The sequence below is a fragment of the Drosophila albomicans genome, chromosome 2R, assembly GCF_009650485.2.
Source record: "Drosophila albomicans strain 15112-1751.03 chromosome 2R, ASM965048v2, whole genome shotgun sequence".
NCBI lineage: Eukaryota > Metazoa > Arthropoda > Insecta > Diptera > Drosophilidae > Drosophila > Drosophila albomicans.
In genome coordinates, this window is record NC_047631.2 from 21,134,427 (window position 1) to 21,156,696 (window position 22,270).

The window sequence follows — 22,270 nt, forward strand, 5'->3', positions numbered from 1 at the left end:
AAAACATTATTATTATAACTAATATTTTTTTGTGAACATTTGAGTTGTTGAAAATGCATTCTTATGGAAGCTACTTTGTTGACATTAATGACAAACGTAAATAGGCAAATAAAAACAGACTCAATATAAAAAATGAATATTTATGGCAGTTTTAACAAATAAATAAACTAGGCCATTGCAGCACTTAAACATTTTTTTAACTAATTTAAGTGTTTATATTTATACCTATAATTAAATGATGACATTTTTTCAAGTTCGTATTCATACCTGTAATTAAATTCGTTTTTATTAAAGAGACTTCAGACTTCTGCACTATTAAATACAGGGTATTATGTAGAACAAGTCTACATTCGGACTTCTCTGTTAGTTGTTCTACTTGTAGTTTGTTTATGTTTTATGTTTGCTGTGCATTCTCGCTCTCGTTCTGTGTGTACTTGCAGTTTGTGTTTGATTTCAGTGTCGTGTAAATATACAAAAAATATAAAATACATGCGAGTACATGTGTGTACGCAGACGATTTCACTCGTATAAACTTGCGTATGTGCATTTAAAGACTTTGGGAACAACAGACATCTGGCCAATTTCTGTGTATAGCTATTGAATCTACTGCGTCTTGAATTCACACCGTTTGTTTTGCTATTAAATTGATGTAAATTGTAAAATTTCCTTTCGTTTCAGGTGTCACCAGTTTCATCAGTTGTCCACCTAAGGTGTTGAACATGCGATTGTGATGATGCCGGTTCGCAGGACGATTGCATCAATATAATTGGCTATCCACACCACGTGCAGCGAGCAGGATTCGCAACGCCAAATTGAACGCAACAACGCTTCCAGAACCAAGCCAATAGTCAAAGCACTTCCAAGCACAGAGCCAAGCCACAGATAACAGATATCGCCATGTTATCAATACACAAATCGATCACATCCATTGCTAGCTTCGCAATATTCTTACTAGTCGTCTATGTGGTCACATACACGCTGCAGTCGACAGACGCACAGGATAGCAAAGAATTCTCCTCCTACGCTTTTCAGTTCAATGAGTCGATAGATCTCTATGGCAGTGAGACGAGACACAGTCGACAACTGCGGCAGATCGAGCAAATCGACGAAGATGATCCCGACTTGATAGCGAAAAAAGAAGAAAATGAGGAGACTACAATGTGCTCGCCGGGTCTCGTGTTGCCCTTGTGGTTGCCCCAAAAGAATCTATCGATGGGAGATCGTTGCATACGCGGCTTCGTTTACTTCATGTTAATGATCTATCTGTTTGTTGGCGTCTCCATCATTTCGGATCGATTCATGGGTGCCATTGAGGCGATCACTTCCATTGAGCGGACGGTTATGCTCAGAGCACCCGACGGCACCAAGCAGCCAATGCGTGTCCGCGTCTGGAACGAGACTGTGGCCAATCTGACGCTCATGGCCCTTGGGTCAAGTGCTCCCGAGATTCTGCTCTCCGTAATTGAGATCTATGCCAAAAACTTTGAGAGCGGCGATCTGGGACCCGGCACAATAGTCGGCTCGGCTGCCTACAATCTATTCATCATCATTGCCCTCTGCATGGTGCTCATTCCCACTGGGGAGAAGCGTCGTATTAAGCATTTGCGTGTCTTCATCGTGACGGCAGTCTTCTCGATATTCGCCTACATTTGGCTCTGGGTGATCTTGTCGGTCATATCGCCGGGCATTATTGAGGTCTGGGAGAGTCTTATCACTCTAATTATGTTCCCAGTCACTGTACTCTGGGCTTACATTGCCGAGCGGCGGCTGCTGCTCTACAGGTACATGAACAAAAAGTATTCCGTGAATAAGCGAGGCGTTGTTGTTGCTGGCGAGCATGACAAGGACGAGGCAGATGCCGAACTTGGTAGACGCGCCTCAGCTATAGTCGCGCAACGAGACAATGCCTACGAGGATGCCAGAAGGGAATATATCACATTGTTGGCGGAATTGCGTCAGAAGCATCCGCATGCGGATCTCGAGCAACTCGAAATGATGGCTCAAGAGCAAATGATCTCACGCGGCACCAAATCGCGAGCGTTCTATCGCATTCAGGCCACACGCAAGCTGGTCGGCAGTGGGAATCTTATGCGCAAGATTCAGGAACGTGCCCACAGCGATCTGAACGAGGTGAAGGCGCAACTGCATCGCATAGACGATGATGATGACGATGATGAGCCGACTCGCATCTACTTCGAGCCAGGACACTACACAGTCATGGAGAACTGTGGCGAATTTGAAGTCCGCGTTGTCCGTCGAGGCGACATCTCCACCTACTCCACGGTGGACTTTGAGACAGAGGATGGCACAGCCTCCGCAGGCTCTGATTATGTGGGCAAGAAAGGTACACTCACCTTTCCTCCTGGCGTCGATGAGCAGCGCTTTAAGATCGAGATCATTGATGACGATATCTTTGAGGAGGACGAATGCTTCTACATACGTCTTTTTAATCCATCCGAATTTGTTTCTATCTGTGTGCCACAAATCGCAACTGTTATGATTCTGGATGATGATCATGCCGGCATATTTGCCTTCGCCGAGGCAAGCTACGAGATCTGTGAATCCGTTGGAGTGTACGAGGTTGTCGTTATGCGTTATTCGGGCGCCCGAGGATCGGTCATTGTTCCCTATTGGACAGAGGATATTACAGCTATCGATGGCAAACACTATGAAGGAGCCCATGGAGAACTGCATTTTACCAACAATGTTACAGAGTAAGTCATTTTGATATCTATATCTATATCTATATCTATATCTATATCTATATCTATATCTATATCTATATCTATATCTATATCTATATCTATATCTATATCTATATCTATATCTATATCTATATCTATATCTATATCTATATCTATATCTATATCTATATCTATATCTATATCTATATCTATATCTATATCTATATCTATATCTATATCTATATCTATATCTATATCTATATCTATATCTATATCTATATCTATATCTATATCTATATCTATATCTATATCTATATCTATATCTATATCTATATCTATATCTATATCTATATCTATATCTATATCTATATCTATATCTATATCTATATCTATATCTATATCTATATCTATATCTATATCTATATCTATATCTATATCTATATCTATATCTATATCTATATCTATATCTATATCTATATCTATATCTATATCTATATCTATATCTATATCTATATCTATATCTATATCTATATCTATATCTATATCTATATCTATATCTATATCTATATCTATATCTATATCTATATCTATATCTATATCTATATCTATATCTATATCTATATCTATATCTATATCTATATCTATATCTATATCTATATCTATATCTATATCTATATCTATATCTATATCTATATCTATATCTATATCTATATCTATATCTATATCTATATTTCTATTGAGGTCAACTTTACTTTACATTTGAACTTGACTTATATATTAGCCTAATAACGGTTGATTTACGAACTGCTGCCTTGTTGCCATAGCTCATTCCTAACTAACTAGCTCGATGACTAACTGGCTTTTTTGCTGCTCATCACATCGAAGCCAGGTCACGCAGGGCCGCAACTCCCGGCTGAGTTTTTGTGTTTCGGCAACTTGAAATGGTCGCCCTGGGAATTGGTCCGTCAGCCAGCAAACCGAATCGATTAAAGTCGAAATAATTCGCGCTTTTAATTGCCCCGCCAGATGGCAATGGCAAAGCAAGTTTCTAGGCCAAAATACGTGTAGGAATTGTTAAAAGCAGAGAGAGAGAATGGCGGCCGAAAGCTATAGTCCTGCTGTTTTGTCAGCGCTTGGCGCCTGGCACCTGGTCGTGTTGTCGTTAGGGAATGGTGTTTGATAGTGTGAATGCCTCACATGATACACACACACACACACATGGACACGCAAACACTTGGATATCAAGCTGTGTTGCTATACGACTTTGGCTTGCCAAATATGTGTGTTTCTCGCAGTGCGTTCTACTCGAAATGTTGTGCTGCGTGCCACAGCGTCATATTGTTGTACCAAGCACACACACATTCATATACACACTCACTAACATCACACACAACACACACAGACACACAACCAATCAAACTGGCAAAGAGAAACACGCTTTGAGGGGCCAGATGGCATTGCGTGTGATGCGTTTGTTAAAGACAAAGTGCAAAATCTAATTAATTTTATAAAATGAGTTAGTCTGGCTGTCATCAGTAAAATTTAGTTACCCAACTTGTTTTGCTAGCCTGATTGTCCTTACAATATGTAGATCAGTTAGTGGCTCTAACAGGCAAACAAACATTGACTATTAACTTAATTAAATGCAGGTCGCAGTCAAGTTGAGCTTAGTAGATCAAAAGTCTGCATAGCATTTTATTATATGTCCTCTCTTCTTTAATGCTTTAATTTATAATTTTCGGCATTACTTTCGCATGTTTGTCTGGCTGTCAAAAGGTGTGCCTTAATTTAGTCGTTATAATTACGTATTCCGACAAAACAGTCAACTTTTCTTAATACAATGTGTCAGTTACTGTTCACTTTGCTGTTTGCCTTTTTTTTTTGGCGTCGTCGTTGGCGTTTTGTCCTTGTCTTTGTCTTTATCCTCATCTTTGTCTTCAATTTGCTGATTTGCAGCTCCGCATAAATTGTTTTTGACACGTCGCTGGCATTTTCTGCGGCACCGCAACGAAAAAGAAGCTATAAAAACTGCCAGACGCCACGACAGAGCACGCACACGTTGAAGCTCACTTCATTGTTGCCCCAGCGAGTGGCACATAACATAAATTTTTGAGATTTTGCATTATTTCATAATAAGCAACAAAGCGCAGCAGACAATTAGATGAGACCCATACCAGGGGACAACTTCAAAAATAAAGTGGCAACGCTCTGCGCCATGTCAAGCGGCATTCCTCATGAAAATGCCACACACACGAGTGAACAGCAAATGAGTCTGTACATGTCTGCTTGTGTGTGGGTGTGTTCTCCCAAAATGGTCATTAAGCTGCTATTTGGTGAGCGCACAACTAAATGCGAGTGTGGCAACAATCAAGCTGAAATAGTTTTTTCGGAGCGAGCAATTGCAGTTTGCTGTGTCTCTTCATTTTGGTTTAATTGTAATTATTTTGGTCGGTTTTAAACGTTTCAATATTGCTATTGTCAAAGTGGCTCGTTAACTGCATTTCTTTCTTTATGCTTCCGTTGCGTCTGTTGGCAATTCTCTTGGCAATATCGCAGCATTTACAGCCACTCAAGTTGTATGCCTTGCGGTGCTCTTGCTACGAATTGTGTTCTGCCTTTTATTCTTATTTTCCGTGTTTTTTTTTCTTTTTTTTTTGGTTGTCGTTTTTGTTTCGCCTCGTTGCCATTCCTCTACTTCTTCTTAGTCTTAATATTGCCATCCAACTTGTGTGCCTACCACTCGCTTGCTCTCCGTCTGTTGCTTCATGCACATCTCTGGGGCATATTTGCCTTATTGGTGCCGTTACGTATACGAAGTGTGGACTTAAGGCACGCCTTCTGTGTGATTCCATCGAGGGCCAGCAAAGGAGCAAACTGTATGCAATTGAAGTCAGCCACAATGGACTGCATTTGCAATACGTATTCGACAGGTCTTAAAGCGCACAGCTTACTTGCTTATATTGTTGTTGAGCAATTTAAACAGTTTGCATTGCGTTGCGTTACGCTTGCTGGGAGCAAGTTCTCGCGCAAAATTAAATTACTCACAAAATCTACTTACTTTGATGTTGAGGTTGATGTTGATACGTGTGGCCTAACACCGCTATAAGGAATTTCGCCCTGCTTTGCCCTGTTGCCGTGTTGCCCACAGTAAGTTTTCAAACAACTTTGTGCACTTCTACGCTTTTTTAATGAAAATCAAATGCTGCTCTGAACGCCCAGAAGCTGGCCATGTGTTAGCCAACTTCCACCACACACCCACACACACATACACTCTTACTCTAGTCAACTCTCGAGCAGCACTTGGCAGCCGGAAATGGGCAACAGAAGCAACGGTAGTGGTAACAGAAGCGGCAGCGGCAACGGCAACGGCAACGTCAGCGGCAGCCATGGCGTCAGTTCTCATAAAAAACAGCAGTCTGTAATGCCATAAAAAACAGTGGGGAGACCAGAACAGGCAGAGGGCGCTGCAAAGTGCCGACACTGTTGCATAAATTTGTATAATCTGCGTCAAACGCTGACGATGAGAAGCGTTGCGCTTTTATATTGAGTTATACGAGGGCTTTAAATTTCAGTACTCTCGTAACATTTGCCAACTCCACAAAACCGGAAACAAATCTTACGCCATCCGAGTCGATTGGGGAATACTCTACAGGGTTTGTTGCTCATTGAAATTCGTTGTTTTAAATATTCATTTTATTTGCTCGTTTGCAATGATTGAGCTGCAATAAAGTTAACCTAGAAGTAGGCAATACTTTTTAACTTTTAATACCGTACTAAATATTGTTGCCTACTTTACAGCTGACCATTGCACAATTACGCAAAGGGACGCGCCCGATTAGCTTAAGTAAATGAAACGAATGCTCTTATAAATTCACATAGAGCTTTGCAGCCGCCGTAACGGCAGCAACAACAACAACAACAACAACAATGCAATGGCAATTTCATATGCCAGACAGGCTTTAAGGGGATTTTCTGGCTATGGCATTTGTTAATTAGGACAATTTGCGCTGCCCATATAGCTTAAAGGCCTGCCACAAAGTTGGCCAACTTGAGGAATGGCCATTGGGGGTCTCTATCGTTCGTTTTCTTAAAGTCAGCCAGCTGTTGACTTCGAATATTTTTCTGCTCTTTTTCGAAGAAGTAGTAGTCGAGGAATCTACACATCAAATAAGCTCGAACGAAATGCGAACATATAAAATGTGAATGGAAAAGAAAAATCTAAAAAATGTGCTGGCTTTGTCTGCGTGTATTTTACGTTTACAGCATATGAAAAGAAAGATAAGAACAAATATTTTATTAAGCACACATAATCTAAAATTGAAATTTATGCTATGTATTTTGAAAAGGCAAAACCACAAAACCAAGAAAGCCAGTGACTGGGGCATGTCTCACAATCCAAGTCAACTTACAAGTTATCCTCGGCAAATCAGCATGTTACCAACGCTTCGCTCTGTATCCTGTTTCTGAGTGGAAATATATGCAAGAGTGTGCGCTTGTGTACGTTAGTGTATGTGTGTGTGTGTGTGTATGAACTGTATGTTTGTGGTATGTGCGGCTTTTGCTTAACAAGTAGCATTTCCTACAGCCGACGGCAACCCGCCAGGGAATGTGCCAACTGCTTTAACTGACTGACAACTTGGCGAATAAGTGAGCCAGCCAACAGGCAGCCTATCAGTGTGTGTATGTGCGTGCATGTGTGTGTGTGTGTGTGTGTGTGTATTCCATCCTCTTACAACAAACAATCTCATCATCATCGTCATCATCATTGAGGGCGACCCCGGCTCGTCAGCGTGCTCTGTTCTCATAACAATCACAAGACGTGCACCTGATCAATGCTCTGTGGAAATACAAGAATAAAACTCATCATCATTAGTTACATCTTCTTCGAGAGGAAATAATAGAGAGCAGCGTCAGCTCAATTTAATTCTTCCCAATTACCACTGTGCGCAATTTTCCGTTAATTAAACTTGGCAATATGAGAATTAATTGTAGTAAAACTATAAATCACGCTTCCAAGCTGAGCACTTATTTTATTTGTTGTCTGTCTGTTAATAGATTAAAACGGGTAAAGTTTTAAATTATTACAGTCCATTAGACTCATTTGGAAAATTGTAAAATATTAATTTTAATAACAACAGAATGCTTCTAAGCTATGCATACATATAAATTTATGCAGCTGTACTTATACGAAAGCCGTCCCAAGAGTAACTTGATTTTTTCTCATTTGTATTACAAATTTCATGGGATTGGGTACTTGGTTTGCTGTATAAATTACCGTCGGCAGGGACATCGACCACATCAGACTTATCTTTTGTCTTTGGCTGCAACCTTTTCAATGTCAATTGGTTTTTGTTTTTTCTCATTCTCTTTCTCTTAAATTTTTTCATCTGCGCTTGTTGCTCAGCCTCTCGTGTTTATCATAATGTCGTTAGACTGTACGAGTATCTGATGTTAATGTTGAAGAACTCCCAACGCTGTGGTCGCGTCGAGCAGCTCATCGGACCCGGCACAGTCTCCAATTGATATGCTCGGTCTGGGTTACGGTCTTGGTCTCGGTCACAGAGGCTCAGCCTGAGGATGTGGCTGCGGTTGTGTGGCATGCTGTTGTTGATACGAATACGAGTAGCTCGAGCCTTTTAGTTACTCTTGTTTATATTTGCCTTGCTGTTTGCTTGTTGTTATTATGACATCAAGAACAACAAAAGGGGGTCGAAAGCAAAAACCTGAAGAATCATCATCATCATCCTTTAGCAGCGGCAGCAGCAGTGAAATCGCAAACCCGAGACTCGAGCCTAACGCTATGGCCTGGCAACTGTTGCGCTGGCTTACAAAAAGGGTTTTGGGGTCTGGCCAAAGGCAAAGGTTATCTGAAAGGTACAGACAAAGTTTTTGTGCTTGTTAATGAGAAACAACGAAAGTACAATTTAAAGCACTTTAAAACTTGTTGAAACTGTCCAAGTAACTGTTGTTAATATAACAAAATTATTTGCCCAGCAATTGTGATGACGCATTTGGCATTTGGCCAACATCGGTAAATTGTGTTATGGTGTCCAGTAGTGTAAATAAAAGCAATTTAAATGTAAAATCTATGTAAATGGGTAACCGTGACGTATGCGCAATAAATCAAACTCATGCTGTACTTGCCACGCTTTGTGACTGAATGGCTGCCTGTCCCTGATTTATGCTGTGTTTTGTGTGAGTGCGCAACACACACACACACAACTCAATAAACTGCGAGCTGTTTGTCGTTGTCTCGACACAAGACACAGAAAACAAACACATTGGCAGGAAAAAAAATGAATGTCAGGCATAACACGTCAAAAGATGCACATGATGAAATGGCGCATAACACAAAGCCGAAGCAGCCAATGTCAAAGGTCACACATGTGTCACCTGCAGCGTGTTATCTGACAACTGATTGTGAATAATGCTCAACAATAGAATACATAGCAGCAGGTAGCTTCTCCTTGTCTTTATTCATCTGGCTAACAACACCAGATCGCAGTGTTTAAGCTGCCAGCTGTAAGAAATTTAACTTGCGTTCTAATATCAAATATTACACTGACACTTGGTCCAAAAAGGGTTGGCAAGTCCTTAATTAACTAACCGCCTGTCCGTGGCACTGATCCGTGCCATAAATATGATGAAAGAATGCAAAATGGAAAACGCAAAACGGAAAATGGCAAATGGGAAATGGGAAAAAAGGCCAAGGGTTTTCATTTATCGCCACTTCTTTATATACTTATAGCCGCTGTGCTAATTAACTGACAACAAAAGAAAATACGCAACATCCTGCAATCCTTTAAAAATACAAAATGAAACTGCGCTGCGCAATTTGTGCACGCACACGCGTCGTATGCGTAACTCTTAAAACTACTCGCACATAAAAGCTTAAAGAGTCGTAAATCGATGATTTAAATTATTTATATAGCCATTTTCTTAAGCTTTAATTTACCCAACGTGCTTTTAAATTGCGAAATAAATTCCACATTGATTTAGGATTCTTTTCGCCGTTTACTGACCAATAGCGAAGGTTGGGGAATGTGCTTGAGAACCCGACTTGGCTTTTAATTTATTGTTTCCCATTTGCTTTGCTTTTTATTCTGTAGCGTGGCGTGCGCTATTTGTATGTATTAAAAAGCTGAGCCTCAAACAGAATGCCAAAGTTTTGCAAACTTTAATGGCACAAAGGCGAGACGCTAATGAATGCTAGAACTCTATGCAATGGAGCAGTTAAATGAGCCAATGAAGTGCCACACTCAGTGGGTACAAAAAAGAAGCACAAGTTGGCTTATGAATGGGCAGCTCATAAAGTGCCGCTGCAATTACTTAAACTTTTGCAATTACAGCTCAATAAGTAGCTAATTATGGCTGCGACGCGACGATGCCCAACGGCAAAGATTTCCATAATTTCCCTTCAATTATTCAAGTTGTGACTTCCAAAACTCTGTGTGTGTTTATTACCCATGGAATTCGCGTATATTAAATTAAATTACTATATTATTATCGGCAAATTGAGGATCTACTAAATAAGTTAGTTAATCTAAATGTGAGTCCCCGTTGCCCTTCACAAATTCCCATGATGCGATATGTAGTTCGGGCTGCCCGCATTTAGTTGTCATTTATTATTCAATCAGCCTGATTCTACCCGAAATGTCACATGTGTGGCCGAAAGTCTACCTCCATGATAATTAGTGTACTTTCACGCCCCAACAACTATAATTTTGATACCCTTCATGCAAACAGCCAATTGGGTGTATATACAAGCAGTGCTCGCCAACTCACTTTGTATGACATGGCGTATACTTGATGACACATTATATTATTTGTGTTTGCCTACAATGTGTTTGGCATGCATTCTGCGTGCTTATCAAATCGCTTGCATCGTTAAAACATTTTCAGTTGTAGTGTCAATAGGATTATTTAGATAAGAGTTAATCTTTATACGAGTTTGCTGTGAAACAAAAAGCAACACGATTAAGCAGCAAAGGTTTACTATATGCTACAAATGTTATTTATAGTTATATGGGGAAATAAATCTATCAATAGCAACAAATTGAAAGCCACTTAAATGCAATTGAAAATAATTCATGTGGATATTTCTACTTGATTGCATTTAAAAGAATTGTGTTTATTTCATTGGTTTCATCGCAACCATGAAGCAGAATGAAGCCAGGGCAGGAAGATATTGTACATGAGGATGTCAAGCAATCAGCCAGATATTTAACGGATGTCTACCCAACATGTTGCAACTACGTCAATTTTCGGTTGTTGTTGCTGTCATTGCTGAAACATTTCAAGCTGCCCGTCGGCGAATGTCCATCAACCAGGTGGTCAATTACGAGAAATTTTCCATGAATTTTCAATGAGTTGCCGCGGGTAAATATTTGACAGAGCAATGTCCAGATTCAACGGCAGAAGGAACTCCTGTATTCGATTGACTTTGGAAAATCAACACAATTTAAATTTCAATTTATTAAATTGCCGCTTTTGAACTCTGATCTTTAATGACGACCGCAAATCAAGGCCTTGCCCTTTACTTCGTAAACTCGACTCGAGTCGAGTCGAGTCTCGTTCATAAATACTCATCCATCCATAAGTGCTTATGTAATTGTTGTGTATGTTAACTACAGCGTTTTGGTCAAGTGGCACTTAGCCACAATTGCTGCCAAGACACACAATTTGCATATGTGTGTTTACATTTATTGAACAAAGTAAACTATGTGTGGGTGTGTGTGTGTACACGAGACTTCGACGTGTTGAAGGGGCGTGGTGTTTGGTCTATGTATCACTCGAATAATCTGACTTGGAATACTGGCAGCTGGCGCCACCTGTTGGCAATTTGCGATATATATCCGAGGCCCGAGAGCTCTGGAATCTAATTCGTAATGGCAAGTGGGAAATACCCTGAACTTGACACTTGGCACACAGCAGCAACTGGCCTCGTAATTAATTCACAACCAATTTAAGCAACTCTCAGATTAAACACAACAACAACAAGCACTTGAGTGTGTGTGTGTGCGTAAATCTCAACACTCTCTGCCATGAAAATGATACTCCATTCAAGTTAATTAGCTGACATGGCAAGTTCCGTTCCGTACAGTGCCGTAGTGTACTCGAATGCCGAAAATCCGTTCTCACACATGGCCAAAAACCTAATTTAATTGAATGCCCAGCAGTGGCAATCGATAGGCCCAGATATTTCTTGTTGAACGTGGTGTGTTGGCTCGCATCCGGTCGCATGTCCTGTCATCCCATCTAGGCAATTTCAAGCCAGCCAATCGCACTTTTTTCCATTTACTACTTTTTATTAAATGTCGAAAACATGATATGAATAAAATACGTTTATTCAATACAGACTGCTTGAATGTGGTTGTGAATGCAAAAGTAACAGATTCGAGTACAAGATTCAGTTAAAAATAAGTAAGAAACTTACAGTCGAGTGTAATTTATAGTGAGATACCCGCAACCCATATTAAATAAATGCAAAAAGTGGATTGTGACTCTAGCATCAAAGTTACGCCAGTAAAGCAGATTTAATTTGCTTGCATCTCTCTGAAATCTAGGTGTTCTTACAGACAGAAGTACGGACATAACTATATAGTCTCTGTTGTTGACCCTGATCCAAAATACCTGAGACTTACATTTCCTGCATGCACAAAGATATATATTGGCAACAGCGGGTATTAAAATCTTTCACACATCTGAAAGGAAAGTATAAATTAATCTCAAAGCCTTCAAAGTGCAGTTGCCATCAAAGCGTAATTTTGAAGATTCAATTTATTACTTGATTAGTCAAATTAATAGCAGTGGTCATAATTAATTTTGGCAAGTGTCGATTATAAATTCAAAAACTCAATTAAAGCATTCACTTGCTGCACTCTTTGAAACCCATGAGAAAATTAATTAAACAATCAGTTACGTATGTGAATTCAACTGTACAATAGGTTTAGTTATATATAGGTTTTTTTTTGTTTAAAACTTTAATTAATATGTCGTTGGCAGTTGTGGTTGCACTTTCGTTGTTTTTATCAACTTTAGCGTGAATTCCAAATGCTTGGCCACACAAAAAGCCAAACCAATTCGATTAGATGATATGTATGCAAACAGAGAGCGTAGTTTAAAATATAATTTAAATAAACGTTGTGCCAGTCAAGAGGAATGGGATTAGGGAAAGGTAAAAGTTTGCCGTTGCAATTGTGGTTGAGTTTGGTTTTGCTGGGGTTTAGTTTCTGTGGCTCTGTGGGTGGTCACAGGCCGAGTTGTGTTGTTTCTGTTGGCAGTATTCAGGTATTCGCATGGGACTTATACTTGATACTCATTCCACAATCCTCATTGCCATGCAAATTGCTGTATTTTTCTGTAATTTTATTTTAAGGCACATACTGAATGGTGTGTATGTGTGTGTGTGGTTGGTTGGGTGATGTGCCTTTCCATTGTTCGTTCTGTGTGTGTGTGTGTTGCCCTCGCCCTTGCCTTTTGGTAAGAGAAGGGCTATTAGGTATGCTTGACCATATTGACATGGGACCACTGACATGGGACCACTTTGCATGCGATAAACGGACCAGGTAATTGAGGCAGTTCAACAGAACTAGAACTCAACTGGTTGAGCGAGTGCAAAGAAGGCAGCTCTCGAGTGGATTATTACAATAAGCTCTGTGTGTGCACACTGAATGGAGCATTGAATTGAGCAAAAGTTTGATTAAATACTAAGTGCTTCTTTGTGTGCTTTTTGGTTTCCCATTCTCTTTTTTTTGGCATAAATAAATTACAATTTCACTGTGGTAATCAAACTATGAACCACTTTTGTGGCTGCTTTAGACCCCGACGAACAATTGTTCGACAGTTGATGGCCCTGCCAAGTTGCATTTGCAACGGCTTGTGGCTTTGACTTTGACTTTGCCGCATACAAACAGTTGATCAATAAACTCTCGACACACTCACAGTTGAGTGTGTATGCGTGTATGTGTGTTAATAACATGTTCTCACTGCGTTAACAAACTTGTGACGCGACTGAAGCCGGCATTGAAATCAAACGGCGGAAGTGGCTGAAGAAGTGGCAATAGAATGAAATTAGCTATTGAATGCCATCGGTGATGAGGCTGAAGGGTTTTGAGGTTGGGACTTTTTTTCTGCCGTTGTTACATATGGGGAAATGAGATTTTCACCCACATACATCTATATGTCTGGTTGTGCGACGGATATAATTTAGTTCTCAATCAAATCGGAAATGGAAACTAGAAATTGACAAATACGCGAACAAGCGCAATTTTCTATGACAGTTATGCCATATTACGCATACGCCATGATGGCCTTCTATTTACCCATTTTTGTTGAATGACGCATAACTTTTAATTATTTTAATTAAAGATTGGTTTGATATGCAGTATGCAAATACTAAAAACCAAGCTGCTTTCGCTGTTTTCGCTTTTTCTTTAGTGTACAAAAAATTACTATATGTAACTACAGTTTTTAGAGCTTTAACCATAGAGCGAATGGTGAAAAGTTTTGCATAAAATTGCACATAAATGCAAATGTGTTTGGTCGCAGTGAGTGAGAGAGAGTGTGAATGTGTGAGTGTTCAAGTGTATGTGTGTGTGCGCTTACCTTAACCCAAATGTTGGCCAAAACTTTCAGCGTGCACGCAAGGGAATACTGAATATTTCGTGCCCACACACACACACACACACCAGACCAGGCCAGGCAAATAGATGGCAACCAGGCGCAGGTCTCGCCCATTAGGTTGATGAGTTTAAAATTAGGAATTTCAAGCAGACTTGAAAGAAAAAAAACTTTGCCTCAACTCTTATGGAACTTGTGTACTACATGCAAAGGGTGGATCAAGTGGCCCAGTTAAGCAACTGTTGAAATTCGCTTTAATTTAATTTACAATCTACACATTACAAATTACAATTTACAAAAAAAGAGAGTGCCACTTCAGCAGCAGCAGCAGCAGCGGCAGCAACTTAATTGTCATGAGCAGCAGGCACGCACGCAGCATTGATGATTGATTGTTGCTCATGGCGAGGAACTTTAGCTGCACATGGTGAGGCCATCGCCGATGCAGGCGCTGTAGGCCATCAGGTGGGGAATGGTGCTCTGCTCGTAGACGCCGGTAAACAAATGCGACCATGGTCCGTCGGCATAGACAAGGACATCGTCGCCACCATGGGTGTCCATGTCCAGGGGAACGCCAGCTGGGAACTCTTCATTATAGACGCCATTTATCAGTGTCGTGGGATCGATGCGTTCCTTTGTCTCGGCATCATAGAAGCGGTCATAGCTGGGTCCATTCGAGTAACTGAGCACCATGTGGCGCTTGCCATCCTGAGCAATGGCAGGTGCCGGGCCAAAGATATCAGAGCCGCGATACTGCATAAACGATTGCACTTAATAAATGACTCGCAAATGAAAGGTAAACACTTACCGAGTAACCAGCATAGTTGAACACATGTGAGTGATCGGCAGTGACCACCAGCAGCGTGTCATCCGCGCTGGTTAGCTCGCGAGCAGCAGCAATTGCCTTGGAGAACTCGATGGTCTCATCGAGTGCCATGCGTGCCAAGTTGTCGTGATGCGCCTGATCGATGCGACCGCCCTCGATGAACAGAAAATATCCCTCGGTGCTTTGGCTCATGTATTCGATGGCCTTGCGCGTCATCTGCTCCAACGTGGGCTGCGTGGTTGTCTCATTCGTCTGCATGTGATACAGCAAATGATCGTTCTGGAAGAGTCCCAGCAAACGCGCTGGTGTCGTCAAATCCAAGGCGTTCAATTCCGCCTCGGTGCTCACATAAACATTCTGTGCATCGGCTGCCTTGAACTCATCGATCAGATTGAGGCCATCGGTGCGTTCGCCCCACGTCTCGAGACTGCTGTCAACCCAATGCTTGCGACCGCCGCCCATGATCAACTTGAGTTTGCTGCCCACTTGGCCATTTGCCAGCTGATAGGCAATATCCTGAATGCCAGATGCGGTGCCACAATCCGCTGCCACCTCCGCATCGTTCTCCCAGTCACGTTCCGCAATGTGCGCGTAGACGCCAGCTGGCGAGGCGTGAGTCACTCGCGTGGTGGTCACGAGTCCTGCCCATTTGCCCGCATCCATGGCCCACTTGGCAATAGAGTCCACATGCGTCGCCTCGTCCAACATGACGGTGCAATCGGTACGCGGCACAGCGCCATTGACGCCAATAGTGCCCTCCTGACCCTTGACACCGCACAGATAAGCGGTCGCTGTGCACGCCGAGTCGGGCACGATCTTGTCCACGGAATAGGTCTTTGAGAGGCCAGTGTGTGCAAACTGCTCAAAGGAGAGGACCATCTCCTCGCCACCCAGCAGATTGCGCGCTGCTGAGGTGGTGGTTATGCCCATGCCATCGCCCAGAAACATGATCACATTCTTGGCCTTGCCCTCTTTCAGTGGTGTGGCCAACTTCTCCTTCACATACTCCGTGGCCTGCTCCCGCCAATAGGCATTGGTGTCATCGCCCTCATATTTGCGTGGCGCGTTGCGTCCTTGCAGCGGCTCCGGCATATCCGGATGCATGAGACGATCCTTGCAGTACTCTGCACCGTGTTTGCATTCTGGTGCCGACCAAGCCAAGCTGCCGAGCAGCAGCTGCACAGCGATCACGACAACGACGTTAGACAGGAGCGACATCTCGAGAAAGACTGGTCATCAAAGACTAACAGTTGCTAGTTGTGCCACGGCAACGGGCACTTTACACGACTCTCGATTATGATACGGATAAGATAGGAGAAGCCATGGCATTATATCATAAATAGCAAATAGCCATTGGTGCGATTTTGTCCAAAATCTAATACGTTGTTAATTCCCTTAGCTTCGGCGCGGACTCGTGCTTTTATTTATGATCGCCCGCAAAACGACAACACACACAAGTTTATACGTTTATTATGTTATTCGGACTTGCCTCATAAAAAAAGCACGTGAAATTTGTCGTGTATATGCTTTATATCGTAGAGCAGCAGCAAAGTCATGGAAATGCCCCCCTTAAAAATTGAGGCACGTAATCAAGCATGCGAAATCTGACCGAAGGTCTTAAAGTCTGCTTGCCTGTTCCCAGCTATCATAAAAATAAAAGGTGACCCATGTGCAGCCCAAAGTTTGGCACATGTTTGAACAAGTTTAATCATAGCGCGCCATAAAACTGGCCACAAAATATAATATCTGAAAAAGGCTTGTTCGATGCTATAGAAATTCCGTCGATCGATTTAATCGCGTTTGCTTTCTTCGTTGCGAATTTAAAAGTCAATGCAATAAAGTTAAATAGTAGAAAAATTTGGCACTTAAACAGCGACTAATTTTCAACAAGAGTCAACAAAAAACTGATTCACAATTCATTAAAAAATTGCACGCATTTCTGATTATTCCGCTTTAAAGATTAAGAAAGCGATTAATTGGCGATTTGAGGTATTTAATAACCAACCAGAGATTAGTGGCAAGTGAAGTATTAATGCCAAAGTTTATTATTAAAGTAGAAACACGCAAAACTTTCCTTGAATTTGATGATAAATTAAATTATTCTTTCATTTAGGTTACTAACTTTAGAAAATTTATCGGAACTACACAAGTCCGGCTTCAAATGGAATATTAAAGTAGAAGCAAGTAAAACTTTCCAAGAATTTTATGATAAATTGCTAATTTTAGAAAATTATTCTGAACTACATAAATCTAGATACCACGAATTAATTACGAACTTAAATTTCTACTCTAGTGTTATTTTTAGCCAATCAATTTGCACTCGAAAGGTGAAAGTTGAATTAAATGGGAAATTCCGATTTAAATGTCAGCGAGTTGAGTGCAAAAGTCCAGCCAGCTGGCAATCTAATTGCAAATCACTGCAGAAATGATTAAATTCGTATCTTTCTGAGAATCGACCAACTCTATCAGGCAACTCGCTACTGAGTTTCACATGAATCGCTTGGCCAAATGGCTATCGCAAAGTTAATTTTAATCAGTTACCAAAACTGTGTGAAGTTGTGTCCAACTTTTGTTTGGGGCCACTTCAACTTGTCTTATCGGACTACAAATTTTATGAGAACACTTCCCCCTCCCACCGCGCCCCCCTTTTAAGCCGCAGCAGGGAAACAACTTGTGGCATACAACCCCATTGGGGTGTGCTGTCAACTTGGCACATTGCCAAATTTAATGAAAACAAAATGGAAAAGCAAACAACAACTAAGTTGTTGCTGCTTGAATTATTATGAATGCTGGCTGGCTGGCTGACTGGCTTGCTGCTTGGCCAGGCTAAGTACTTGCTGGTTCGGCTTGAGGACGCTTTAGATTTCCAAATAATTTATTTTCCCATGCACAAGTTGAATAATGCGCATATTTATGAGTACTCATACACTGTGCGTATACGTAATTTGTGTGGACCGACCCCACATCCATATGTATTTACTATATGTTTGGGCGTATACCGAAAAAACATCTGTGTGCGGTTATTGCTCATTGATTTTGCTTTTGTTGTTTGCTGTAGTTTATTGCCCTGCGGTGCGGGGGAGTCGGAGTCTGGTTTGATTGTCCCATTGCGCGTTGTAGTTAATGCCGCCTAATAAATTCCTAACGTTATTTCAAGTGTCAAGATTGCGGACACTTTGGCCATGGCAAGACCATTTATCAATGTTCCTGTTGCTTATGACTACGACGTAGTCGCTGGGAGACGATGGAAAATCAATCTTTTTTTGGGAGACAATTTCATTTGACCTTAATACTGAGATTGAGGATGCATAAATTTTATTTAAGTTGAGGCATTTGCATAGATGGCTCATCAATGCTAATCGCTGTACTTTAATCTCTTTTTGTTTTTCATTCTATCTCTCTTGCAGGCAACATATATCCATCAAGATCATTGAGGAGAGCTGCTATGAGAAGAATGTCAAGTTCATTGTGCACATTGGGACACCGCAATTGGCGCCAGGTAAGTGTTGCCCAGCCACCCATGATGAGGAACATTAAAACTCAATTTAATAGCACCAAAAGCCGCTCCACTCCAAACAGAATACCTTCCATTCCCTATCCGCGACAGGTTTCCTTCCCCTCTGACATCCTCAACCACAAACACACACTCTCTCTCTCTAGTGTGTGTGTGTGTATGTGTTGTGAGTTTGTGTGTGTTGCTAAACAAAGTAAACTCAATTTCATGTTAACCAAATTACGAAAATTCACTTCAAGCTCTGAGCTAAGATGTGGATGCAGTTGAACGTTAGATTCTTTTGTTTTTCATAGTTTTTTGCGGCTTATCTATTGCGGCAAAAGCATAGAAAGAAAGCGAGTCAAGCAACACGCCCAACACATACACACAGCACACAAAGCTGGCTTATACCGTATTGGCAAAATACCAATTCGAGTCAATGAAACCGAACAAAAAAAGAAAAAAAACAATGAAAAGTTACAAGTATTTAGTATGGATCACACATTCAAACTTCTTCGTATAGTTTTTTGCTGTGCGAGAACCGAGTACTTACACTTTTTTTGGTCTTTTAATTTGTGTTCTTTGTGCTTCTTCTAGATTCCGCTCACTACCGTAAGACTTGAATTGTGCATTAATTACTTTTATTTGAATTGAACACGAAATTGAACACATTGCATAGAGAAGAAGAGAGCAAGAAAAATTCCTTTTGTCGGCTCTGGGTTTTGGTTCTTTAAGTTCGCCCAGCGTCAAATTATATTCTTCTTTACCTCTCATAATTCACAGAGTGCGGGAATTGCGACAAAAAAGTGCAAATTAGTTAATTTTGTGTTTTCCCTTTTTGCTTATCCAGTAAAGAGCAGCAAAAAAAAAAATAATAACAAAGAAAGAACAACCCTAAGTTAGTTATGTGTTTCCTTTGGTGTTGTATGGCTCTTCTTTTTTTTTTTTTTTTTTTTTGTTTTGTTATCCTTTAGAACCCATTTTTATGTTGTTATTCCTGCTGTTGACTAGGCAACTGGCTGTGGCTACACGAGGAGTTTATTTTATTATTTTTATGAAAAACGAGTTCAAAACAAATTATTCAAATTAACTTTTTCTTAATTGTATGCAAAAAGAAAAACGAAAAAACCGAAAGAGGAGTTTGAATAATTTGATAAAGCACGACTTAATACTTTCCACATACTCGAACTTACATGAATTACAAATTATAAAAATGTACAATCACGAATTGCTCCTCAATATATAGAGTCCATCATCACAACCCTTGTTAAAGTAAAGTTATTTAGCAAAATCGCCAACCCAGCTCTGTAGATCCCTTTCCTATTCCCACTTGAGCCCTTTGCACTGTACATGAGAAATTAAATTTGAATTTTTAGAAATGGATTTGCAAGTATAAATCGTATTTGAAAACTAACCTTAAATCTCACATCATGCATACTAATTAATTGAAATTCCATGTGTATGTAATATGTACTATTCGCAACACAATATCTACACGCAGATGACACTAATAAGGAATCATTTTTCCATCGATTCTTTGGTAGGTAAAAGTATTTATACGCCATCTCATTTGCAACTGTTCACATTCAGTTAATACATAAAAAAAGAAATACAACAACAAACAAAAATAAGAAAACCGAAAAAAAGAAAAACAAATAAAACACTTTTGTAAACATTCATTTTGGTTTTGAAGACATTACAAAAAAAAAACATTCTCGTACTCACACATTAGTCAAAGAAGTGCTCCCGTATCATAACAACAAATTTGCATATTTGTATTCGTAAACGTATAGGTGTGTGTGCCAGCGTCTGTGTGTGTGTGTAAGAGTATCTGTATCTCGTATTTGGCATGACAATTGTGTTAGCTGTAACCAACTTAAACGAAAGAATTGCGCTTTTTCGACGCAGCAGCCGAATTTTTAATTTAAAACAATTTACATAGATCAAATCACATCAGATTGTGATCAAAATAAAGCAATATATAAATTGCCGGATTTCGTCTTCAATTGAAATAAAGTTAGTGCAAATTTTTGGGCAATTTTGGTTAAACATTTTCTTATGCTCGGCGGACCACGTACAAATATATCCACCGTATTACACGCGCTTGTGCCCGCTTCTGTTTGTTGTGCCCCGAACTCTATCTCTGATATTCGTACTATTTCGCTGAACACACGATATCATCGACAATTGCAAACAAAAACAAAAAACTGTTTACCTTAAATCGTATCGTATATCGTACGACTACTGACTATATGTGTGTATATCGTACAACTGATTCGCCACAATTGATTTGTAAGTAATTGAATAACACACAAAAATTAATTTGATATTTTGGAATACATTTGTGTTTTTTCTTTGTGTTTTTTTTTCATTTTTTTTTTTGCAACTGTGCGGTTCATAATGCCCTTAAATACTTATTGTGTATTTATCTATAATAAGTATGATTGATACTAAAATACATCCTTGTTTTTTGTGAACGCATTTTGATTTATGAGTACTCATATCGATGTGTGTTTATTTTGTGTGTGTGTCTTAGAGTCCCCATCAAAACCCCATATCTCCATGACAATTCACACACAACAGGCTAAAAAGAAAGTATTAAGCCAAAAAAGTAGGCAAGTAAAACAAATTAAACAAAATCAAATGATTTAAATAAAGAAATTGATGAATGCATTCGTGAATCGTATTAGCTTAAACTGAACATAGCAAATGAATCAAGCGAATTGTGTTAAATGCAAAAATATCTGTATATTTAAATACCAACGAAATAATTCTATTTGAATTTCCCCAACTCTGTTGTTGAAACTGTTGTACGTACCACCTCGCCACTTAATCGCTGTCTAGAAAATCACACTGGAGATCATACTCGTGAGTCATCGTTACGTCAGCATTCTATGTACTCTCGTTCAGACATAATCTCGTTTGCATGCCACACAACTGATGATTATGTAGTCGAATCATAATTTTCCAATCGGTTGCGCATGCTTTCTCATTTAAATAAAAGTTAATCAAGTTTTCCAAAATCATCTTGTGTTTGCCTTAATTTCATTTAAAGTCAAAAGGTTTTAAGCCTCATTTCATTGGCTGAATTTGCTTTGGATTCCATCAATTAGAATCTGTCTGTGTCTCTTTTGTTGTAGCTCCGTCTGTGTTTTATTTCACAACTGCACCATTCACACTTTGTAGCTGCACTCTATACTAACTATACTTGATGTATTCGTAACTATTACACACCCTATACTATACATGTTGTGATTAGCATTTGAGACACATTGAACTGCATTTGAATTGCCAGCGAAACTGATTTATTTTTTTCGCTTTAACGCGGCTCAGACGATGAAATGATAGAACAAATCCAGGAGTTGGAGAAGAAGCCATACAAAAATCTAACCGAATTGGAGCGTGTTATGCTGTTGAGCAAGCCCCGAGCCGGAGAAGTGACCTCCGTTGAGGTGCAAATACGAGAGAGCCAGGAATTCAAAGTAAGTAATGATAATTAAATGGTCGCCAGTGGCACAAAACCATAAACACACAATTGAATGCAACAACAATAGCTTGTTGCTGTGATCAGGTGACCAGTTGTTTTGCTGCCTGCTGCCTCAGGTGGCCTAGAAATGAGCAGTTAATTGCAACAAATCTCCGCATGGA

The 22,270-nt window shown here is 40.2% G+C and overlaps 2 protein-coding genes across 14 annotated transcripts in view; one reads left to right on the forward strand and one right to left on the reverse strand.

Moving 5' to 3' along the window:
* Positions 1–22,270, forward strand: part of LOC117576938 (sodium/calcium exchanger 1) — a 35,769-nt gene that overhangs the window by 11,508 nt on the left and 1,991 nt on the right. For 5 of the 13 annotated variants that reach the window (XM_034262085.2, XM_034262084.2, XM_034262083.2 and 2 more), the window contains exons 2-7: positions 679–2,714; positions 18,537–18,628; positions 19,220–19,234; positions 20,124–20,162; positions 21,467–21,490; positions 21,956–22,104. In XM_034262085.2, the coding sequence (XP_034117976.1) occupies positions 898–2,714; positions 18,537–18,628; positions 19,220–19,234; positions 20,124–20,162; positions 21,467–21,490; positions 21,956–22,104 (2,136 nt within the window). In that variant the 5' untranslated portion in view covers positions 679–897. The remainder of the gene's footprint in view (positions 1–678; positions 2,715–18,536; positions 18,629–19,219; positions 19,235–20,123; positions 20,163–21,466; positions 21,491–21,955; positions 22,105–22,270) is intronic. The other 8 variants (XM_034262091.2, XM_034262092.2, XM_034262090.2 and 5 more) reach the window with 8 other exon arrangements.
* LOC117576940 (membrane-bound alkaline phosphatase) lies at positions 14,489–16,378 on the reverse strand. Its single transcript, XM_034262097.2, has 2 exons — positions 15,112–16,378; positions 14,489–15,056 (listed from the first exon to the last, which is right to left on the reverse strand). The coding sequence occupies exons 1-2, from the start codon at positions 16,345–16,347 to the stop codon at positions 14,718–14,720; spliced, it is 1,575 nt and encodes a 524-aa protein (XP_034117988.2). The 5' UTR covers positions 16,348–16,378; the 3' UTR covers positions 14,489–14,717.